Here is a 19,477-nt window from a genome sequence, read left to right as displayed (position 1 = left end):
CAGCTGCTTTTTGTATCTCTGCTTCTGTCTCCTTGAACCCCAGTCGGCCTCAGCAGATGGTCGCTCACACTGAGCCTGGTTCTGCTGGAGGTTTCTTCCTGTTAAAAGGGAGTTTTTCCTCTCCACTGTCGCTACAAGCATGCTTAGTGTGGGGGATTGTATTTGAGTCAATGAGTCTATGCAATCAACTGGTTTTCCTTAGATAGAAAACTTTGTATCGATTTGACTGTATGATCTGGTTGAACTGTAAAGTGCCTTGAGATGACATGTGTTGTGAATTTGGCGCTATATAAATAAACTGAAACTGAAAACATTTCAGAAACCGTATGTATCAAATACGATGCATTTGGCATTATAGGGTTAATTTGTATTCATCTTATATAAACACACAGCTGTTCTCTGAAGGCCTCAGATGTTCGTTAGAAAACATCAATGGATGGACGGCATCATGAAGACAAAAGAGGAAGCCGTGCATCAGACTGATAAAGCTGTGGAGGAGTTTAAAGGTTCATTTCTAAAATAGCATGCCCAGGATTTCACTGAGCACTGTTCAAATCTACAAAAAAGATTTCTATTCTTATAAACTGTAAAAATTCCTTCCTAGGAGATCATTAATTACAGAACACAGTCAAAAGAAAACTAGGGTAACTTTGGAGGAGCTGTAGACTTTCACAGCTCAGGTAAGTAAGAAATCTCTTGACCCGAAATGTATTAATTGTTTGGTCCAAAAAATGTTGTTATTATGACATACTGTCACAAAGGAAATCATCGGGTTACTGCATGGAAGCCATAAGTAATTCAATTTATGGTTTGTCACAAGAGCCTATCTGCAAATAAAACAGAGAAAAACATTTACTTTGAGACGTGGTGGTGGAAGCTGCAGGAGGATTTACAAAGACTCAGCAGGGCTTCCATATTTTTTCTTAGTCTATCACATCAAATCACATTACACAGCAAAGTCAGGACTTGTTAATTTAACTCAAAGAGTGATAAATTTGACACTTTTTCCAAGTTTATATAATTCATATTGAGTTTGAGTTAAAATGACGCTTTGAAACGTGTTAACTATTTAACAGTGATAAATATTTAAACCCTCTGTTGTTTTATGACACCACATAAGTGCACTTTTACCTTCAAATCCTGTTATTCCCCTTTACTGTTAATCTTTAACATACATCCTGTTTTTCTAGGAGACATTAATCTTTTATTAACCCTTAAATTTATGGAGGATAAAAAGTGCCAAAATTAAATAAATAAATACAGCATTAAATAAATAATTAAATGTGTCAATAATTAATTAAATGTGGAATTAAATAAATAAATGTGTCATTCATTAATTAAAACCACGTCACTAATATAAAATGCCACAATTAAATAAATAAATACAGCGATAAACAATTAATTAAATGTGTAATTCATTAAATAAATAAGGAATTAAATATATACATCAAAGTTAGGGGGCGGTTATCTAACACCTGATTGGTCATCCTGCACATTAAGGCGAAGCAAATCGATTACAGAGACTTTATTCGCGTTAACCCCGCCCCTAACTTTGATGGGTGATTTTGACAGATTCTTTTAATGGTTTCGATCCACTGCAACACAGGACCATGAAATAATAAAATGCAAACTGAAATAATAATATATATATTTTTAATAAAATGTTAATTAATTTTATTAAATTAATGACACATTTATATATTGAATTCCTTATTTATTTAATGAATTACACATTTAATTAATTGTTTATCGCAGTATTTATTTATTTAATTGAGGCACTTTATATTAGTGAAGTGGTTTTAATTAATTAATGACACATTTATTTATTTAATTCCACATTTAACTAATTATTGACACATTTAATCATTGATTTAATGCTGTATTTATTTATTTATTTAATTTTGGTACTTTTTATCCTCCATAAAAATTGTGTTATTTTCTTTCATTTCTTTCCACAGTGAGTGTCCAAGTTTCAGAAAATTAACCACAAAGCTGAGTATTTCAATATTTTTAACATTACGAAGCAGAAAAACTGAAACAAAAGGAACTAGATTTTGAAACTAGGCCAGAAATTTTCCTGTAAGACTTTTAAACAAAAAAAAAAAACAAAAAAAAAGAAGAGAGTAAGCAATACACACTAATTAACCTACAAGAATAACTAGATTTGTTTTGTTTAAATTAGTTCTGGCAGGGCTGTTAAAAAGGTTTGCTCTGATTTATTTCAAGGTAAAATCTAAAATTCACAAAGGTACAAACAAAAGATTTTTCTTATAAATACATGATAATTTCAAATTTTTTACAACATTTTTAATCCCACGTATTGTAAGAAAAGGTAAAAGCAATTATTGAGATGCAGCAGTTCTCTTTCAGACAGTAATAAATCCAGAGCCTCTATAAATCTATCCACTGCCAGGAAGTAGCATGTTCATCTGGGCTTGAGCCAAAACAAATAAAAAGAATTGTTTTTATTTAAGTGCTCTCAAAGAGAAGAATGGTCCCTAGAAATACATTTTTTATGCTTTTCAATAGCTTTTTTTTAAAGACTGTTTTCCCTGAGAGAACAGCGTTGTTTTCTCTGCCCCCTTTTCCCCGTTATCGATAAAATGTGTCAGGCTGGGAGAAGAAAGCTACGACTGTCAGCTTTCGTGACTCTCCACATGTTCCTGATGTCTATCTGGATGCCGGGCCTCATCCCCATCAAAGCCAACCCTCAGCTTGTAGATCACTCACTGACATAATCGGCTTTGACTGCAGCCAAGTTTTTAAAACTTAAAAAAAAAAGATGAAGAAAACTTTGAAAACAAATGGATTTTTCTGTAAATTATTGCACTTATCAAGCCTTTTTGACTCATTGTATTCATATAATTCTTCTAATTCATGTCAAACAGAGTAAGTAGGTTTAGATGTTTGTACTAATTCATAATTCAATGCACTTTACAGGAAAATAAATAGAGATAACAAGATTATATTTCAAGCAAGAAATGCATTTACAGATTACAGTTTAAACAAGATGTAAAACTTCATAAAAATAATAGCTTTGACATGCTAAGAATAAACTAAGGGAGGGACTTTATGTTAAAGATAGATTAAAAAACAAAGCTTCAGACCTGATATAACGATGATGTCAGATGATGATGATATCTGAAGACAATGTAGAATATTGTATGCTCCAGCTAATACCCTCGCTCCTACATTTGGTGCATGTTCTGATGTAGTAAAAGTGGAAGTATTTAATGCATATTGTACCTCTCTGTACACTGCTCACATGTGGTCTACATAGAAAAAAATTCAGCCCGGAAAGGCTACAGGTGGCCCATAATGATGCTCTGCGGCTAAATAGCCAAGATGGACTGGTGCAAGTGAGATGTTTGTCACAGTAAGAGTCAATACCTTACATGCTGTTTTACGAAAGTTAATATATACTTTCATCTGTGGGATAAATGCATCCGGCAATGATATAATCTTGTCACTTACTGACACCACACGTAGTGCAATCCGATACCAGTCTAAGCTGTGAAGACACTTCCTGTCTCCTTAAATTTCCTAACTAATTGATACTTGTATTGTACTTTTTATCTTATATAGTTATTGGACCCTGAGTCCAGAAAAAAAGCCTGTCTGTCTGTCTGTCTGTCTGTCTGTGTAAAGAATAGCATTTTTTTTCACATCTCAACATTTCATGCAGCTTAATCCAGAGCTGACAAACATGTCAACTAAATGCTGAATAAACTGAATGCTGTTTATCTCAGGGATACTGATGGTTCATGACTAACAAGCAACTTTGAAATGTATAAAGATTAGGGCTGCAACTAACGATTATTTTGCAAATCGATTAAAATGTTGTTTATTTTTTCGATTAATCATTTAATAATCTGATATAATAAATAATCTGAAAGAAGATGTTTCACAGGAATTAAACCAGGTGGGACTAAGGCTTTTCCACTTGAGGAGTTCTGGATATCGAGAGATGAAAAGGCTTTTTTGTTATTTTAAATGCAAAATATATATATATATTTTTTTTTTACAATGTTTGTACTGTTTGTACTGCTCTAAGTGGGTTGCTCTGTCAGCTAAAGCAATGTTTTCAAGTCTGTAGACTCCAGTTAAGAATTAATCAAATACTAACTTAGTTGACAGTTATTTCAATAATCAATTAATCACGATTCATTTGGTAAATTGCTTCAGCTCTAATTAAGACCAATGAAGATTCAGGATTCACTAAATATATTTTTTTATCTATTTATTGACTAACAGGAAGAGAGTGCTAGGATTTAATGATTGGTGTGATTTGATACATTTTCTTCTAGTTGGTCAATCCTATATAACCATGATTATCTTTGTTTGATATCAAAGTTTGTTTGAGAAGCTAAAAATCATGAAAGTGTCAAAAAAAAAAGAAAGTATGTTAAAAACTATAAGGAGACAAATGCTCGTTCGGGTTACTGTAAGTTATTTACGCTCTAAATGAATTAAACGATAGTAAAAGAAAATAAATTCAATTAACTGAGCTAAAGTGCTCTTTAATTTTCTGTAAGCATTTTTGTATTTTATGGTTGTGCACTGAAAGTTCAATGCGGTGAATAGCTGTCTTTCCTAAATGTGAATTTCAGTGGATATTGATGGACTGACTCTGTGTTCTGTCAGCTAAAGTGTGACCAGAATGTCTAAGGCCTTATTTGTCCCTCAGCGCATACTGGCAGTGAATAAACAATCCAAAAGGATTGGGATTCTTTAAGGTCTGAATATATACAGGTGCTGGTCATAAAATTAGAATATCATGAAAAAGTAGATTGATTTCAGTAATTCCATTTAAAAAGTGAATCTTGTATATTATATTCATAAATTACATACAAACTCATATATTTCAGATGTTTATTTTGTTTAATTTTGATGATTACAAATGACAACAAATGAAAATCTCAAATTCATCATATCAGAAAATTAGAATATTACTGAAGACCAATAAAAACAAAGGATTTATAGAAATGTTGGCCAACTGAAAAGTATGAACATGAAAAGTATGAGCATGTACAGCACTCAGTATTTAGTTGGGCCTCCTTTGGCCTGTATTACTGCAGCAATGCGGCGTGGCATGGAGTCGATCAGTCTGTGGCACTGCTCAGGTGTTATGATAGCCCAGGTTGCTCTAATAGTGGCTTTTAGCTCTTCTGAATTGTTGGGTCTGGTGTATTGCATCTTCTTCTTCACAATACCCCATAGATTTTCTATGGGGTTAAGGTCAGGAGAGTTTGCTGGCCAATTAAGAACAGGGATACCATGGTCCTTCAACCAGGTACTGGTAGCTTTGGCACTGTGTGCAGGTGCCAAGTCCTGTTGGAAAATGAAATCTGCATCTCCAAAAAGTTGGTCAGCTGCAGGAAGCATGAAGTGCTCTAAAACTTCCTGGTATGTGGCTGCGTTGACCCTGGACCTCAGAAAACACAATGGACCAACACCAGCAGATGACATGGCACCCCAAACCATCACTGACTGTGGAAACTTTACACTGGACTTCAAGCAACGTGGATGAAGTGCCTCTCTTCTTTTCCTCCAGACTCTGGGACCTTGATTTCCAAAGGAAATGCAAAATTTACTTTCATCAGAGAACATGACTTTGGACCACTCACCAGCAGTCCAGTCCTGTTTCTCTTTAGCCCAGGCAAGACGCTTCTGACGCTGTCTGTGGTTCAAGAGTGGCTTGACACAAGGAATGCGACAGCAGAAACCCATGTCTTTCATACGTCTGTGTGTGGTGGTTCTTGAAGCACTCACTCCAGCTGCAGTCCACTCTTTGTGAATCTCCCCCACATTTTTGAAGGGGTTTTGTTTCACAATCCTCTCCAGGGTGCGGTTATCTCTCTTGCTTGTACACTTTTTTCGACCACATCTTTTCCTTCCCTTCGCCTCTCTATTAATGTGCTTGGACACTGAGCTCTGTGAACAGCCAGCCTCTTTAGCGATGACCTTTTGTGTCTTGCCCTCCTTGTGCAAGGTGTCGATGGTCGTCTTTTGGACAACTGTCAAGTCAGCAGTCTTCCCCATGATTGTGTAGCCTATAGAACTAGACTGAAAGACCATTTAAAGGCTTTTGCAGGTGGTTTGAGTTAATTAGCTGATTAGAGTGTGGCACCAGGGGCCATCAATTTTGAACCTTTTCACAATATTCTAATTTTCTGATATGATGAATTTGAGATTTTCATTTGTTGTCATTTGTAATCATCAAAATTAAACAAAATAAACATCTGAAATATATGAGTTTGTATGTAATGTATGAATATAATATACAAGTTTCACTTTTTAAATGGAATTACTGAAATCAATCTACTTTTTCATGATATTCTAATTTTATGACCAGCACCTGTAGCAATGAATCCTGAGTCATACGTTATACGGTTACATAAACAAAGTGATTTATTTCTGGATTAACTACCGAATCACGGCGCCTTTAAATCAAACACTCAAGTGCTATGGGATGCTGATCATTTATGTACAAAAATATGTGTTCACATCACCATCCCTTCAGCAGAAACCACACCACAACAGTTTGAGTTCAAAGATTTATGGAGGAGATTCACTGCTGGTGTCTTTAGTGATGGAGGCTCAGAGTCGGAGCTCCACTGAAGCTGCTAATATACAGTAGAACAAACCCTCTCAAACGATAAATAGCCTGTTGAAAGAATGAGGAAAATGACAGGGATTAGAGAGGAATGGAGCAATAAGAGTCATTAAGCAAGCATGAAAAGAAGAGAGCAGAGATTAATTAAGCATCAAGGAATGAGGAAATAAAGATGTTGTGGATCTTGGAATGAGGGGGATGAGATTAGATGATAGAACAGGGATGAAATGGAGGTGGAATGAGAGGGATGATGAATGACGAAGTTAGACGAATAAGCATTAAAAGGGAATACCATTAAAAGATGAGAGGGATGCAGTAATTCGGATTAGAATGCCTTAAAGAATTAGGTGTAAAATGGAATGAGGGAATATTGATTCGAAGGGATGAACTAATAGGGATAAAAATGATGATACCGAATAAAGGATGAATAATAAGGGTCACTTTCCTTTTATTAACGGAGATGATGAAAATAGCTGACAAAGAAAGGAGAAGGATGACAGAACAAGGAAGAGAGGGAGGAGGAGAGGGAAGAGGAATGAGATAGGGTAGAGATGTTATAAAAGGTATACGCCATGAAGCCGTCTGGAGGCTGGGATTTAAAAGAACTTGATGAGCTGGACAGGTGAGCTGAGTACAAACAGACTGCTGGGTTATTAGAGGTGTGATTCAGGGGAAACTCTGCTCTCAAACTGCAAACCTGAGTTAAACACAATAAAAATGTTGGTTGCTGCTTTTTTTAGTCATGCATTCAATCTTATTTGCATCAGAGCTCTGATTTACCAAAGCATTCAAGCTCAAAGACTGTTTAAAATGTTCGTCATGAAATATTGCCCAACTTTAGATCAAAATCAGCCATGCCTGCAAAAATCTACCAATTCTTAAGATAAATAAGATTGAATTTTTTTGGAGATCGCGCTAAAAATTGTATTAATCCAAACTAAATAAATAGCTAAAATATTAAGCCACATTATTCCTAGAAACTCACTGAGATTGCCGGCCGGCGGCCGCTACCTGTCAGTGGATCACCGTCTTCCTGACAGATAGGTAGCTTCTCCAACATAAGAACTGTCAGCACTGGAGCCCTCCAGGGACGTGATCTCTCTCCTCTCTCCCTCTCCATGTACACAAATGGCTGCACCTCATCAAACATCGAACCCATCCATGAAACTCCCAAAAACTTGCAGCCAATACTGCTGCGATTGGTCTAATCTAGGACAGACAGATGGTGGATAGGCTGGTGCCCACAGAACCACCTGGAGCTTAAACAGTTCATCAGGAAATTATGGTAGGCTTCAGGGAGATGCTCCTCACACAAAGATAATGTTTGGGACCCAGCAGCAGACCAGTCCGAACTACAGAAAACAAATAGAGGATGATTGGGGCTGACCCTTCCCTCATCCAGGACTAAAATGGGTCTAATGGTACGTGCAGACTGCAATCAGCACAAGCGGCTAGTTTACAAGCAAAGTCAATGGTTGATGCGAATCAAGGAGCAGCAAAAGGTCCTGCAGCACATTTTGAGCAGCAGGAGCAGCACGTAGCTTTGGAAGAAAAGCATCTGAACAGAATACCCACAGCCTGGACATAAACTGTTTAAATCTTTTTTTTTGGAAAAACCAGCCGCCAGATGTCAAATTCCTTAACCTCTAGAGAGCCAAATGTATATACATGTATATATTAATAAGGATAAAGTTTCTATTTCTAAACTTTCTATTTATTTTAATTATTATTAGAATAATTACGTTTAATCAAAATTAAAATAATTATTATTATTTGTGACAAAGTTTATAAAGGTTAATGGTAACATACAGCATTAGGAACCAGTTGTAACGGAAACAAGAGCTTCCCAAAGTTTCCTAGGCCCACACTGAATGTGTAATAACTGGCACTGAGGGAATCCACATGCCATCTTGGCTGTGTGCATAATACAAAGGGTTTGTTGCATATTTGCAACAATGGGCATCAGGAGTTAATTGTGAGCGCAAACGGCTATTAAAGATGAAACTGATCTCTGATGCTCTGATATCTGATGCTGCATGAATCTCCCAGACTTTATGGTTATGTACAATGACATTTTGAATTTTTACACTGGTAGAAAACAAAAAGATGCTACTTCGTTAGCTAAATATACTTCATTTTTGGTTTACACCACGTACTTTCTCCTTTTGTTGGATTTTTTTTTTTTTTACAGTTTGTTTATTTACAATAACAAGACAATGTGACCAAAGGTACAAGATGGCATATGTGCAGCAAGTTATTGAGGAAATAATGGCACCATGCATGTCAGTATTTCAGCAACAGAGATGTGTTTTAAGTCAAAGGTGAAAACCAAATTGTTTAGAACTGCCTTTAACTGTTGAAGTTAAACTGTTAACTGAGGTGTTATTAGTTTAAGGTTGTGGTCCAGCTGTTTTATTTGTTTTACTTATGTTTTTTATCTCTGATTGCTTCTATTCTGATTTTATTGTTCTTCTATTTTATTATCTAATTTATGTAAAGCATTTTCAATTGTCCGTGTATTGAATTGTGCTATACAAATAAGCTTGCCTTGCCCTGTGAAGGAAAAGTCCATAATCAAGTCTGCTAAAGTGCAAAAAATGCTGGATATCAAGAGGGATGAGAGAAAAGTGGCGCATGGAAAACAATATAAATGTTTGTGTTCACTGAAGCGGGAGCTAAACGTACAAAAGCTGCCAAGTTGATGGATGAGTGAATCAGTACTTCCAGCAGTTGGTGAAGGCACAAAATAATGTTTATGCCTGCTGATCGCACCAGGTGCAAAAATTATTTTTAGGGTTAAAAAAGGACAAAGTAAATCCTATCAGGAAGAATGCTTGGCATATATAGTACTACTTGAAGATGATTTCATGTTTCTTTGTGTAATTTTAAAGGCACGGTCTGTGAATTTGCCCAGTTAATGCTTACATTTTCATGGAAGATATTTCAGGACAGATAATGAAATGGCAAGAATGATTCTCTAAAAATGCTGGTGACGATTCTCAGTCATCCAGGTCATAGTCATTCCAAAAAAGTAAAAAAAAAAACAATCCACTTTGTTCGCATCCAGGAAGCTTTTTCAATTTAACATGTCAGAAATAGCATTGAGTTCAAGTCTTTATAGACGCATGGCCCAACACAGAAGGCCGACCTACTCGGGACAAGACTCTGCGTTACATCTATTCCTTATGGACGGAGGACATTTATTTGATGTTCAAATTTTGGACAGAGAGGATAGGTGGTTTGAGAGGGACGTGAAGGAAGCCATATATGGTAAGAAAGAAAAACCAACATTCTGTAAAAGTTCAAAAAAATCCACTGGACTTGGTTTCCAAGATTTTAAGACGTTAAGGGTTGGTCGTTAAGGAGGTATTGTGAACAATACCTCCTTAACGACCAACCTTCAGAATCATAGACAGGTTTCAGATATTACAGGCTAACAATGGAACCAAACGACCCACTCATCGGTTCCTATTTGCATGTTTCCAAGCAATACAAGGCCTTGTCCATATAAGACTCAAACTCGCTGCAGATCCAGACATTTGAATTGAGAAAGCTTCCTGGAGAGGTGGAGAAACGTCTTCAAATCTTGGAAACCAAGTCCAGTGGATTTTTTTGAACTTTTACGGATTGACTAAGATCTGGATGACTAAGAATCTTCATCAGCAAAAACCAACATTAAATGGGGGGGACGACGACTCAGATTTCAGCTTTTTAAAACCTACAATTCAGCGATGAATTGAGGTGATTCCTTCCCACTATCATTGCAAGCCACCCACCCCATTACAGGAGACCAGAGCACCTCGCATCTTTAGCCAGACCAACAATTCCCTTTAACGATCCCCTTTTCAAAGACATGGACAGGTTACGGGTATTACAGGTTAACAAGGTAACAAAATGACCCCCATTCCAAAGGGGCGGACCCGCTCATCAGGTTCAATTTGCATGTTTTCAAAGCCAAAACTAGGGTTTGCTTTGGTCCATTCTATAAAGCTTCAAACTCAACGCTGTTTCTGACATTTTTAATTGAAAAAGCTTCCTGGATGGGAAGCGAAACGTCTTCAAACTTGAAAACAAAGTCCAGCAAATTGTTTTTTTTAACTCTCTAAGATTCTGATGGAAAGTCCCAAGCCATAGAACTTGGTAATGAAGCCCACTGCTGCTAATCCTACAACAACTTCCTGGGTTAATGCAAAGGGTCAGCCAAGTAAAGCATCTTAAAAAAACCAGAGGCCCTAAATTCATTTGAAATTAAATACTAGAGGAGAGGCAATCAGCCGAAAGACAAAAAATCCAGGGAAACTCTCAGGGTTTGTTAACGTCTCCTCTTATAGGCACGCTCTGAAATCTCCCAGCAAACGTTTGCACTGGAGCACACAAGCAACATGGGGTGTAGTAAACCTCACCCATGCTCGCTCACTTTCAAATCTAGGGCATGGGACTGCTCATCAGTAAACAGATAGCGGTGACAGATTTAGAAATAAAAGATTAAACGCGTGAGCCGAGGAACACATACAAAAATATCCCCTTTCTGTCATTTACGGAGGCATTTTGCATCTCTTACACACTTAATTAAAAAGAAAAAAAGCTGATAAGTCCCCAGCGCACAGAATAAAAAGAACATTCATTTTACTCTACAGTTTCCAAAAATTACTACAGTGTATAACATAAATGAACAACTATTAAAACTGCTCTGGTGTTAACCACAAAAATATTTAATCATCAAAAGCATAAAAGTTCTCACACACACCTGGAAGGATAACACCAGCAACCGGCCTACTGATGCTCCCTCAGGGGAAGAACTGTATATTTAGAGTCAGGGGATCAAGGTCAAGGCAGGGGGGAAATGCAGTACAGAGATGTGTACATCTGCAGAAATCTAAGGCGATAACAGATCATTCTCACAGTGTTGAAGTATACCTACATTTTGAAATTGCTCACAACCAAAAACTTTTATATAGATTATTGGGATTGAATTTCAAAGGTTGACAAACAGAAGTGCAAAATTCTGAAAGCAGAAAAAAACAAATTTTTCTCAAAATAAAAATCTGAAAAGTGCATCATTCATTTGTATTCATCCGCTTTGAGTCTAATAAACATAAATATATAGAAAATTATTTTCAGAGTTCCACTGAACAGAAGATTATCTACTTGCTTATGTACAGCTGGTCAGGGAAAAGATCAGTTAGTTTGAAAACAGGTTTGGGTTATAAAACTATATCCTATGTTTGTACTGTACGATTTATTGTTGGAATAATCAATGGATCATTGTCTATACCTAAAACTAATATGTTTGCTGTGATTTAATTAATTTAGTGTTAATCAGTAAAAAAAAAGAAAAAAAAAAGAATTTTCGTCATGATCAGTGAGTCTGGGAGCAGCCAGTTTTTTCTAACCTGACTCCGCCAGATGGATTTGCTCTGCATATCCATCTGTAATTTTGGGAAGGAGCAAAAATACTGGTTAGCTGTTTGGCCTAGGTTGGTGATAGACGGGCCAAATAAACCAATCAGATCAACGAAGCATATGACGTACTAACAGAGCGACAACGAAAACACAACCACAAGATCAAACTCTTGCTGAAACCAGTCGGGAGAAGAGCAAAAACATCTTTTCCTCTGAGAAAAGCCTCCAGAGCAGTGGTTTGCTCTTCTTTCAGTGAAGAAATACTCTGTAATTCCGATAAAACTTGCTCGATAGCCACGCTAACGCTAGTTTCATCGGCTGAAGCCGCCATGTTCTTTAGACTGAACTGTCGCGCTTCTCGTTGCGTCACACCTCAACCCGCCTCAAAGCCAACGCTGATTGGACGTTTGTTTGGTGAACGGCTCCAAATTTTCTTCAACGGAGAGTCTCCAGACTGATCTGCGAGTGAAACCTTTAAATTTTTTTCCCAAATATAGTAACACCTCACTCCTGCCATCTTCCAGCAGTGACGTCACGGTGCGGTAAGCCTAGCGCCATTCTCCCCGCTTTACAAGCAAAATCAATGGGAACTACTAGACACATCTGCAATCAACAACAAATATTGAAGATTTTGAGAGGACTTCACCATTGAAATTCACCAGAGCTATACTGAAACTGACAATGCCCACGTGCATGGCAGTTGGATGTAGTAATACATCGGGTAAAAGTGAAAGAAAAAATAAAATTTGTTGTTTCACCTTTCCGATGTATGATCCACCACGGGTTCGTCGTTGGATTGCCAACTTGAAGAGGGAGGATTTGCCATCGAACTTCTGGCCAGAGAAAAAACACATAATGTGTCACCAACATTTGGAAGAAGAATGTTTTCAAGATGGCTTGAATAATAGTGGGTTGTGACAAACACCAAATACAGCACTGGGACTTGATCAACAGCCGATACCACACCGTGACATCACAAACCAGTAGATGGCAGTAGTGCTTTTTGGCAAACATGGATGTCTCCGTAAAGCCCATTCATATGAAAATTACTCTGAATTAAAAACACTTATCATTTATTGAACACTATGTAATCATTTCCTATTTAAAGTACTTTCAAAAGCTGGAATTCTGAATGTGACCGGACTTTTCCTTTAAACTGAAATAGTCTGGCACAACTAAAAATCCTCCAAGACATGGCTGCTTGTTTAAAATGACTTCTCATACAAGATCTGTATATAACAGGAGAAGCTGCGGAGTGTGATGGTTGTTCATATGGGCAGTTGTTTAGGGTGGTATTAGAAACAGTTGTGAATAAGCACTAGACAAGAGATTAGAGTTCAGTTTTTCACTGGCAAAGTTTTCTATTTATTCTATTAATCTGTGATCATTTAAGATGTTTTCTCCCTTGTTTGCTGCTTAGAACAAGAAGACATTCAAATGCCCAAGGATTAAGATAATTTCCCTAATTTTGATTAATCTGGGGGATTGCAGAAGGGGAGGCTCATCTAGGGAGAGGACTTTCTATTACTCAAAAGTGGCAAAAATAAACCTGTCATTGATAGAAAGCTATAAGAAATCCCTTTTGAAGTTTTCCTCCAATTGTTTAAGGGACAGAAAAGATATTCATGATTGGTCTGTTTTTAGATGAGACCACAATTGAACTTTTTGAATTAAATACTATGCATGACGATGGCACTGGATACACCGCCACCATTGTTAGGCACAGTAGTGGCAGCATCATACTAGATGTGCAGGACACAATACCAAAAGAGACTTGCTTTTACAAAGTACTGACTAAATAATAATTAATGCAACTCCTTCTGAACTATCTGTAAAAATAAAGAATGAATATCAGTTTATTTCCCATCTATCTCCGATGTATATTTATTATTTTATTTTGATAAATAAAATCAGTATGAAATACATTTTTCGTCTGTAATGTAAAAAGAAGTTTAAGGGATATGAGCACGTTTGTTGGGTAACTAAATAGGTAACACCACTCACTGGGGTCCCAGATTAGCTCTCATCGGGACAAGGTAGTGTTTTAATTAAACAGAACAGACCGCCTCCTTGACTATCTGATGGATAAGGGAGGCAGAGAGGGGCGAACACAGCGAGAGTGAGATTAGGAAAATTAAAGGTGGATGAAACAGAAAATAGATCCAGCCTGGGAGGAAAAACGGAAGAGAATAAACACAGAGAGGCATACAGCAACCTCAGAAAGAAACGGCTTATATCATAATAACAAAATGAATAATTCAGAAGCGAACCGAGGGGGTTCGGTTCACTATAACGAGCGTTTTTGTGAGGTCGTAGTTTTGTAACCTAAGCAGACTTTTGAGCGTGTGCATGTGGCTGTGTGTGACTAGGAGAGATTCTGCTGATTCAGTAGGGATGGATGAAGGTGACCCTCTCCTGCTCCTGCTGCCTGTCTACCCTCCTGATATTGATCCCAGTTGTCCAACTCAGATCTCACTCAAGGATACACTTATTGCCTGCTTGACATTTCAAATACGACAGTGTGAAAGCTGCAACTCCACGCCTGCTCATTCAATAGTTGATCTGCCTGCAAAGTTTGAATAAATCACTTAAACGTGCTTCGGTTAATCAAAACAATCTCTAAATGTGCCTGCAGATGGGTCCCATTTCTGGTTAGCATGTTTTGTTGTTGTTTTCATACCAGACTGCACACAAAGAGTCAGGAACTAAGAATAGAGCAGGCTACAACTGCAGAATTCAAATGCAGTGGCTGGGAGCAAAGGTTTGGACCACAGATGGGAGAATGTGCCAGCATAGACCTGCACTGTCAAGGGTAAACTACCTTACACACACCACGCGCACACACACACACACTTCCACCTCAAAACAGCTGCATGAATATGCATGATGCCGAAGGACGCTGGAGAAACATAATTAGACAATCAACAACCCCCAGATGACATGCATTACTACGATGCGCCCCTCACTTCATCCTCCCCTCTTGTTAGCAGTAAAAAGGGGGAGTGGTGCTTATAAGTCAACATGAATTTCCACTTACAAGTGGCTCAAACATGGCCGAATTTTTAAACAGAGGCACAACACAAGCAGAATAAAAATCCAGAGTTTCAGCTTAGCTTAAGTTCACAAAAAATGCCTGGATGTCTCCTTTAAAAAGATGTGTGAGGAGGATGAGTGCTGAATGTGCTGACAATCCAACATCACATATAGATCATTCCCTAACAAATGAATTCGATATTCTTATGGCATTATCTTGAATGTGTTAAATTCAAATGACTGTCCATGAGCTTCACTTTGGAACAAACACCTTGATTTTAAAATAAAGACACACCCTAAACATACAGCGACATACACACACATATATACACACACCACACTGTCACACTAATAGTGCAGCGAGGCACTTTTGGGAATGCACACACACCTGCCATATGAATTACTAAGAATATTCTAATGTCTGAGCTATTGCTGGATAAATGGGAGCAGGTGCTTTAAACAAAGGATTCTATTTAGGTTTCGTTGAGGTAATTTGTGGAGGAGATTGGAAATTTAAAACAAATATAGGAAAGAGATAGAAAAAGTTACATCAGCTGCTAAAGAATCCTGATGCACAAACACAACGAGAGGCAGTTCTTCAATAAATATTGTCCGGTCTATTCCTAGGCTCCCCATCATACCCCCTATTCTTACATGCATATATAGTTTTAAAATCTAAATTCCTTTTACACTTTTTCAATAACAAGTTAGTAGGTATTTTATGTATTTATGAATGTGCTGCCATTTCTAATTCTTTCATAAAAGATGCATCTCAAGTGGAGCTATAAAAAACAACACAAGGATTTAATGTCATCATTATTGCTACGATGCCAAATAATGGTGCTGCATACCAATAAAATTACAGAAATTGTTGGAATAAAGCTTTTTTTTTTGTTTATCCAAACAAATTAGAGAATAATTTATCTCTTTATTTTTATTAATTTTTTTGGACGCTGCACTGTGATACATTTTGTAGCACCTTTGCATTGCTGCAAGGAGGTCCTGGGTTCAATTCCCAGCCTACTATCTTTCTGCATAAGGTCTGCATGTTCTCCTTGTGCATGCATGGGTTCTCTCCAGGCACACCAGCTTCCCCCCACAGTCCAAAAACATAACTGGTAGGTTATTTTGGATCACTAAATTGTGTGTGCATGGTAGTATTTTTCTGTGTTGCCCTGTGATTGACTGGCGACCTGTCCAGAGTGAACCCACCCTTTGCTCATAGACTGCTAAGCCCTGCTGTGACTCTAGCAGACAAGAAGATGGACTGAAAGGTCTTTTAATAGATAAAAACCTTAAAGCAGGTATGGAACATATTTTATTATGCCCACATTTTTCAATCAGAGCACCCTCTTATCGGCCTGATGTAATATCTTAATCTTCTAAGAAGCGAAATGTCACTTTCATCAGCCCAATGCCAGAACTGTCATAATTAACAGAAATAAAAAATGCTTGAAAAACAGGAGTCTGTGTAATAAACCTGTATAAAGTGTTTATCTTATTAGATTGACTGAAATAATTTAATTATTTAGTCATTTTCAGTTTATTGAGAGGTACCTGCAATGCACAAGATCAAAGAATTTTTTCTTTTTTTTTAAGCCCACTGAAATGCATGTACATGCACACCAAGTACTTATATGGTGGGTGGAATTTTTTGCATAATTTCTGCTATTTGATCATCCTAGGTTGCTTCCAAGCGTCCCTCACCTCATCTGCATTGTTAGGTCAGCTTTTTACTAATCTTCCTGATGACTTTTCGCCTCAGATTAGGCCAGTTTGATGGCCAATTAAGCAGCATAATATGTTTATTAGATTAGATATGATTCTTGATGCTTAAGTATTTATTTAACTTTCAATAAATGAACTATAAGGGTTGGTTTCTAAATCCATAATCTTTCAGCAGAGGTTCCTGTTTTATCATGCAGCAACCCAAAAAGTTGAGCTGGGAGGGAAAAAAAATGATTGATCTGTTAATGATGAAGCACTGACTGCCTCCATGAGAATCTCTTTTCAGGTTACAAAATTTTAGTTAAAGTATTTTAGATTTTTAAGTAAAATATGATCAAATACATTATAGATTGCATTTACCTTTCATCAATAACACACCCTCTACAGCACTACTGTCCTCCTTATACTAGGCTTTATGTGGAGTGAGTAGGCAAGCAAATTATTGATAATAATAATAATTTTAGGTGCTACTGATTAAAACTTTTTTGAGACAAACAAAACCAGCTGCAAAAGAAACTCTCATCCCAAACATGGTTGACTTTTTCTTTTAGACAGAAACTCACTACAGACACCATGCTGTCAGTCACACACGCCCTCACTTGCAACACATATAATTGATTCCTCCCAACAGCTTCTCAAATTTCTCACATTTATGCAGAAACATGAAAACACTGACCTGCCATGTCGCTGACACACACACATTCTCTTCAAGCAGTTCAGCCTTTCAAAGAGGATCCGTTTGAACGCGTCTATATACATTGACCCTGCTGAGGTTACAGAACAAGCCAGCACTTTAAGAAATATTAGGAGCAATCGCTTGGTTTGGAGAAGAAGCAGCTGCAGCAACGGCAGTCCTGGTAAATTGGTGGGGAGAGACGATCGCCGCAGTTAAAGCCAGAAAAAAAAGGAGAAAGTCAGACACGATGTTTGCGGCTGATGGGATGTTTGGACACTAGTGATGCTCTGAGAGCGCCGTGGTGATCTGCTGTGGAGAGGAAGAGAGCAGAGAGAGAGGGAAGCCACACACACACACACACACACACATGCATCAGACTATCAGGCAAATCTAACAGCGCCGCTTATAATTTTGCAGCAGCTGGGAGCAAAAAGCGCGCAGGATGGATGATCTGGTTCTGATCTGATCTATTTTAACTTGTGCAGAAGAACCAATTTCCTTACCTCCATATTCGCTTTACTTCAGATCATTTCTCAGGCCCAGGTAGCCTATTAAAGCAAACATTTAGGTGCAATGAAAGTAAACTAAAATAAAAATCACTTAGGATCCCTTTAAGTTTGAGGAAGAACGTGCTCCTTAAGTGGATCCCAGACGCATTGCTGCAGAAAGCAGAGCTTTTAGGGTAAAACTGCAGAAAGTTCTATCAGGTTGCTGATCCTGACTTGTTCTCTAGGTGCAAATATCCGATGATAGAACAAAGGGAAGGTTACCTTAAGGTGTTCAGGAACACGGCGGAGGGAGGAGAATTAAAGACTGAAAACACCCCCCCACCCCACCCACCCAGTCCATCTGAAACCTACCTGCATCAACAGCATCGCTCTCTGCTTCTCTTTTGCTTCCAGGACTAAGAAGCGTGAGAACAAGATGAAAACTTGGTTTTTCCCAAAACATGATGTGCACTGGGCGACAAGGAAGAGGACTAGAGCCACTGAATTTTCTTTCTTTTTTTTTTTTTAAGTTAACTGATTGTTAAATGTAATTTCTACGGAAGAGGATTAGGGCCAATGGAAGAAAAAAAAGTTCACTGTTTTAAAAAAATTATTTCAGTTTAGTATGGGAAAAAAGTCAGAATTCTTACTTTTTTTCTCAGAATTTTGACTTTAATCTTAGAATTCTGACTTTTTTTTGTCAGAATTCAGACAGAATTCTGAGATTAAAGTCAGAATTCTGAGATTAAAGTCAGAATTCTGACTTTTTTCCCATACTAAGCTGAAATAAAATTTAAAAATCAGTTAACTTTTTCTTTTTTTCCACTGTCCCTAATCCTCTTCCGTAAATTTCACTATGATACGAGAAAAAAAGTCAGAATTCTTTCTTTAATCTCAGAATTCTGACTTTTTTCAGATTTCTGACTTTATCTCAGAATTCTGACTTTTTTCTCAGAATTCTGACTTTTTTCTAAGAATTCTGACTTTAATCTCAGAATTCTAACTTTAATCTCAGAATTCTGACTTTATCTCAGAATTCTGACTTTATCTCAGAATTCTGACTTTTTTCTAAGAATTCTGACTTTATCTCAGAATTCTGACTTTAATCTCAGAATTCTGACTTTAATATCAGAATTCTTAACCTTAGAATTTTGGATCTTAATTTAGATGGGCACCATGAAGGAAGAGATGTGGGAGCACTCAGCTTCACTGACAAATATGCGAGTTGTTCGGGAGGGCCAGTAACAAATTGGTGGAAAATTACTAAATTAGGCGACTTTTTACGTGCCCAAGGGGTCCTGGTGATCCTATTTCATTAATGGAAGAACAGAAGGCAATAAAAACAAGAGATCTAGTTTAGTCTCTAAAACAGACATGGCTGCGGCTTGATGCTAACATGTTTGTCAGCTGTCAGAATTCAGTCAGAATTCTGAGATTAAAGTCTGAATTCTAAGAAGAAAGTCAGAATTCTGAGAAAAAAAGGTCAGAATTCTGAGATTCAAGTCAGAATTCTGACTTTTTTCTCCTATTATA

General features: G+C 37.3%; 1 protein-coding gene across 4 annotated transcripts in view; it reads right to left on the bottom strand.

Annotated features, from left to right (window-relative positions):
• LOC119799496 (membrane-associated guanylate kinase, WW and PDZ domain-containing protein 3) overlaps positions 1-17,746 on the bottom strand; it is an 85,095-nt gene extending 67,349 nt beyond the window's left edge. For 2 of the 4 annotated variants that reach the window (XM_038309414.1, XM_038309418.1), the window contains exon 1: positions 17,457-17,744. In XM_038309414.1, the coding sequence (XP_038165342.1) occupies positions 17,457-17,539 (83 nt within the window). In that variant the 5' untranslated portion in view covers positions 17,540-17,744. Of the gene's footprint in view, positions 1-12,777; positions 12,853-17,456 lie in introns of all 4 variants that reach the window. The other 2 variants (XM_038309416.1, XM_038309417.1) reach the window with 2 other exon arrangements.
• Between the last annotated feature and the right edge of the window lie 1,731 nt (positions 17,747-19,477).

The sequence above is a fragment of the Cyprinodon tularosa genome, unplaced genomic scaffold (genome assembly GCF_016077235.1).
Source record: "Cyprinodon tularosa strain WSP-4 unplaced genomic scaffold, ASM1607723v1 ctg66, whole genome shotgun sequence".
Taxonomy (NCBI): domain Eukaryota; kingdom Metazoa; phylum Chordata; class Actinopteri; order Cyprinodontiformes; family Cyprinodontidae; genus Cyprinodon; species Cyprinodon tularosa.
This window is presented reverse-complemented; position numbering and strand designations above follow the sequence as displayed.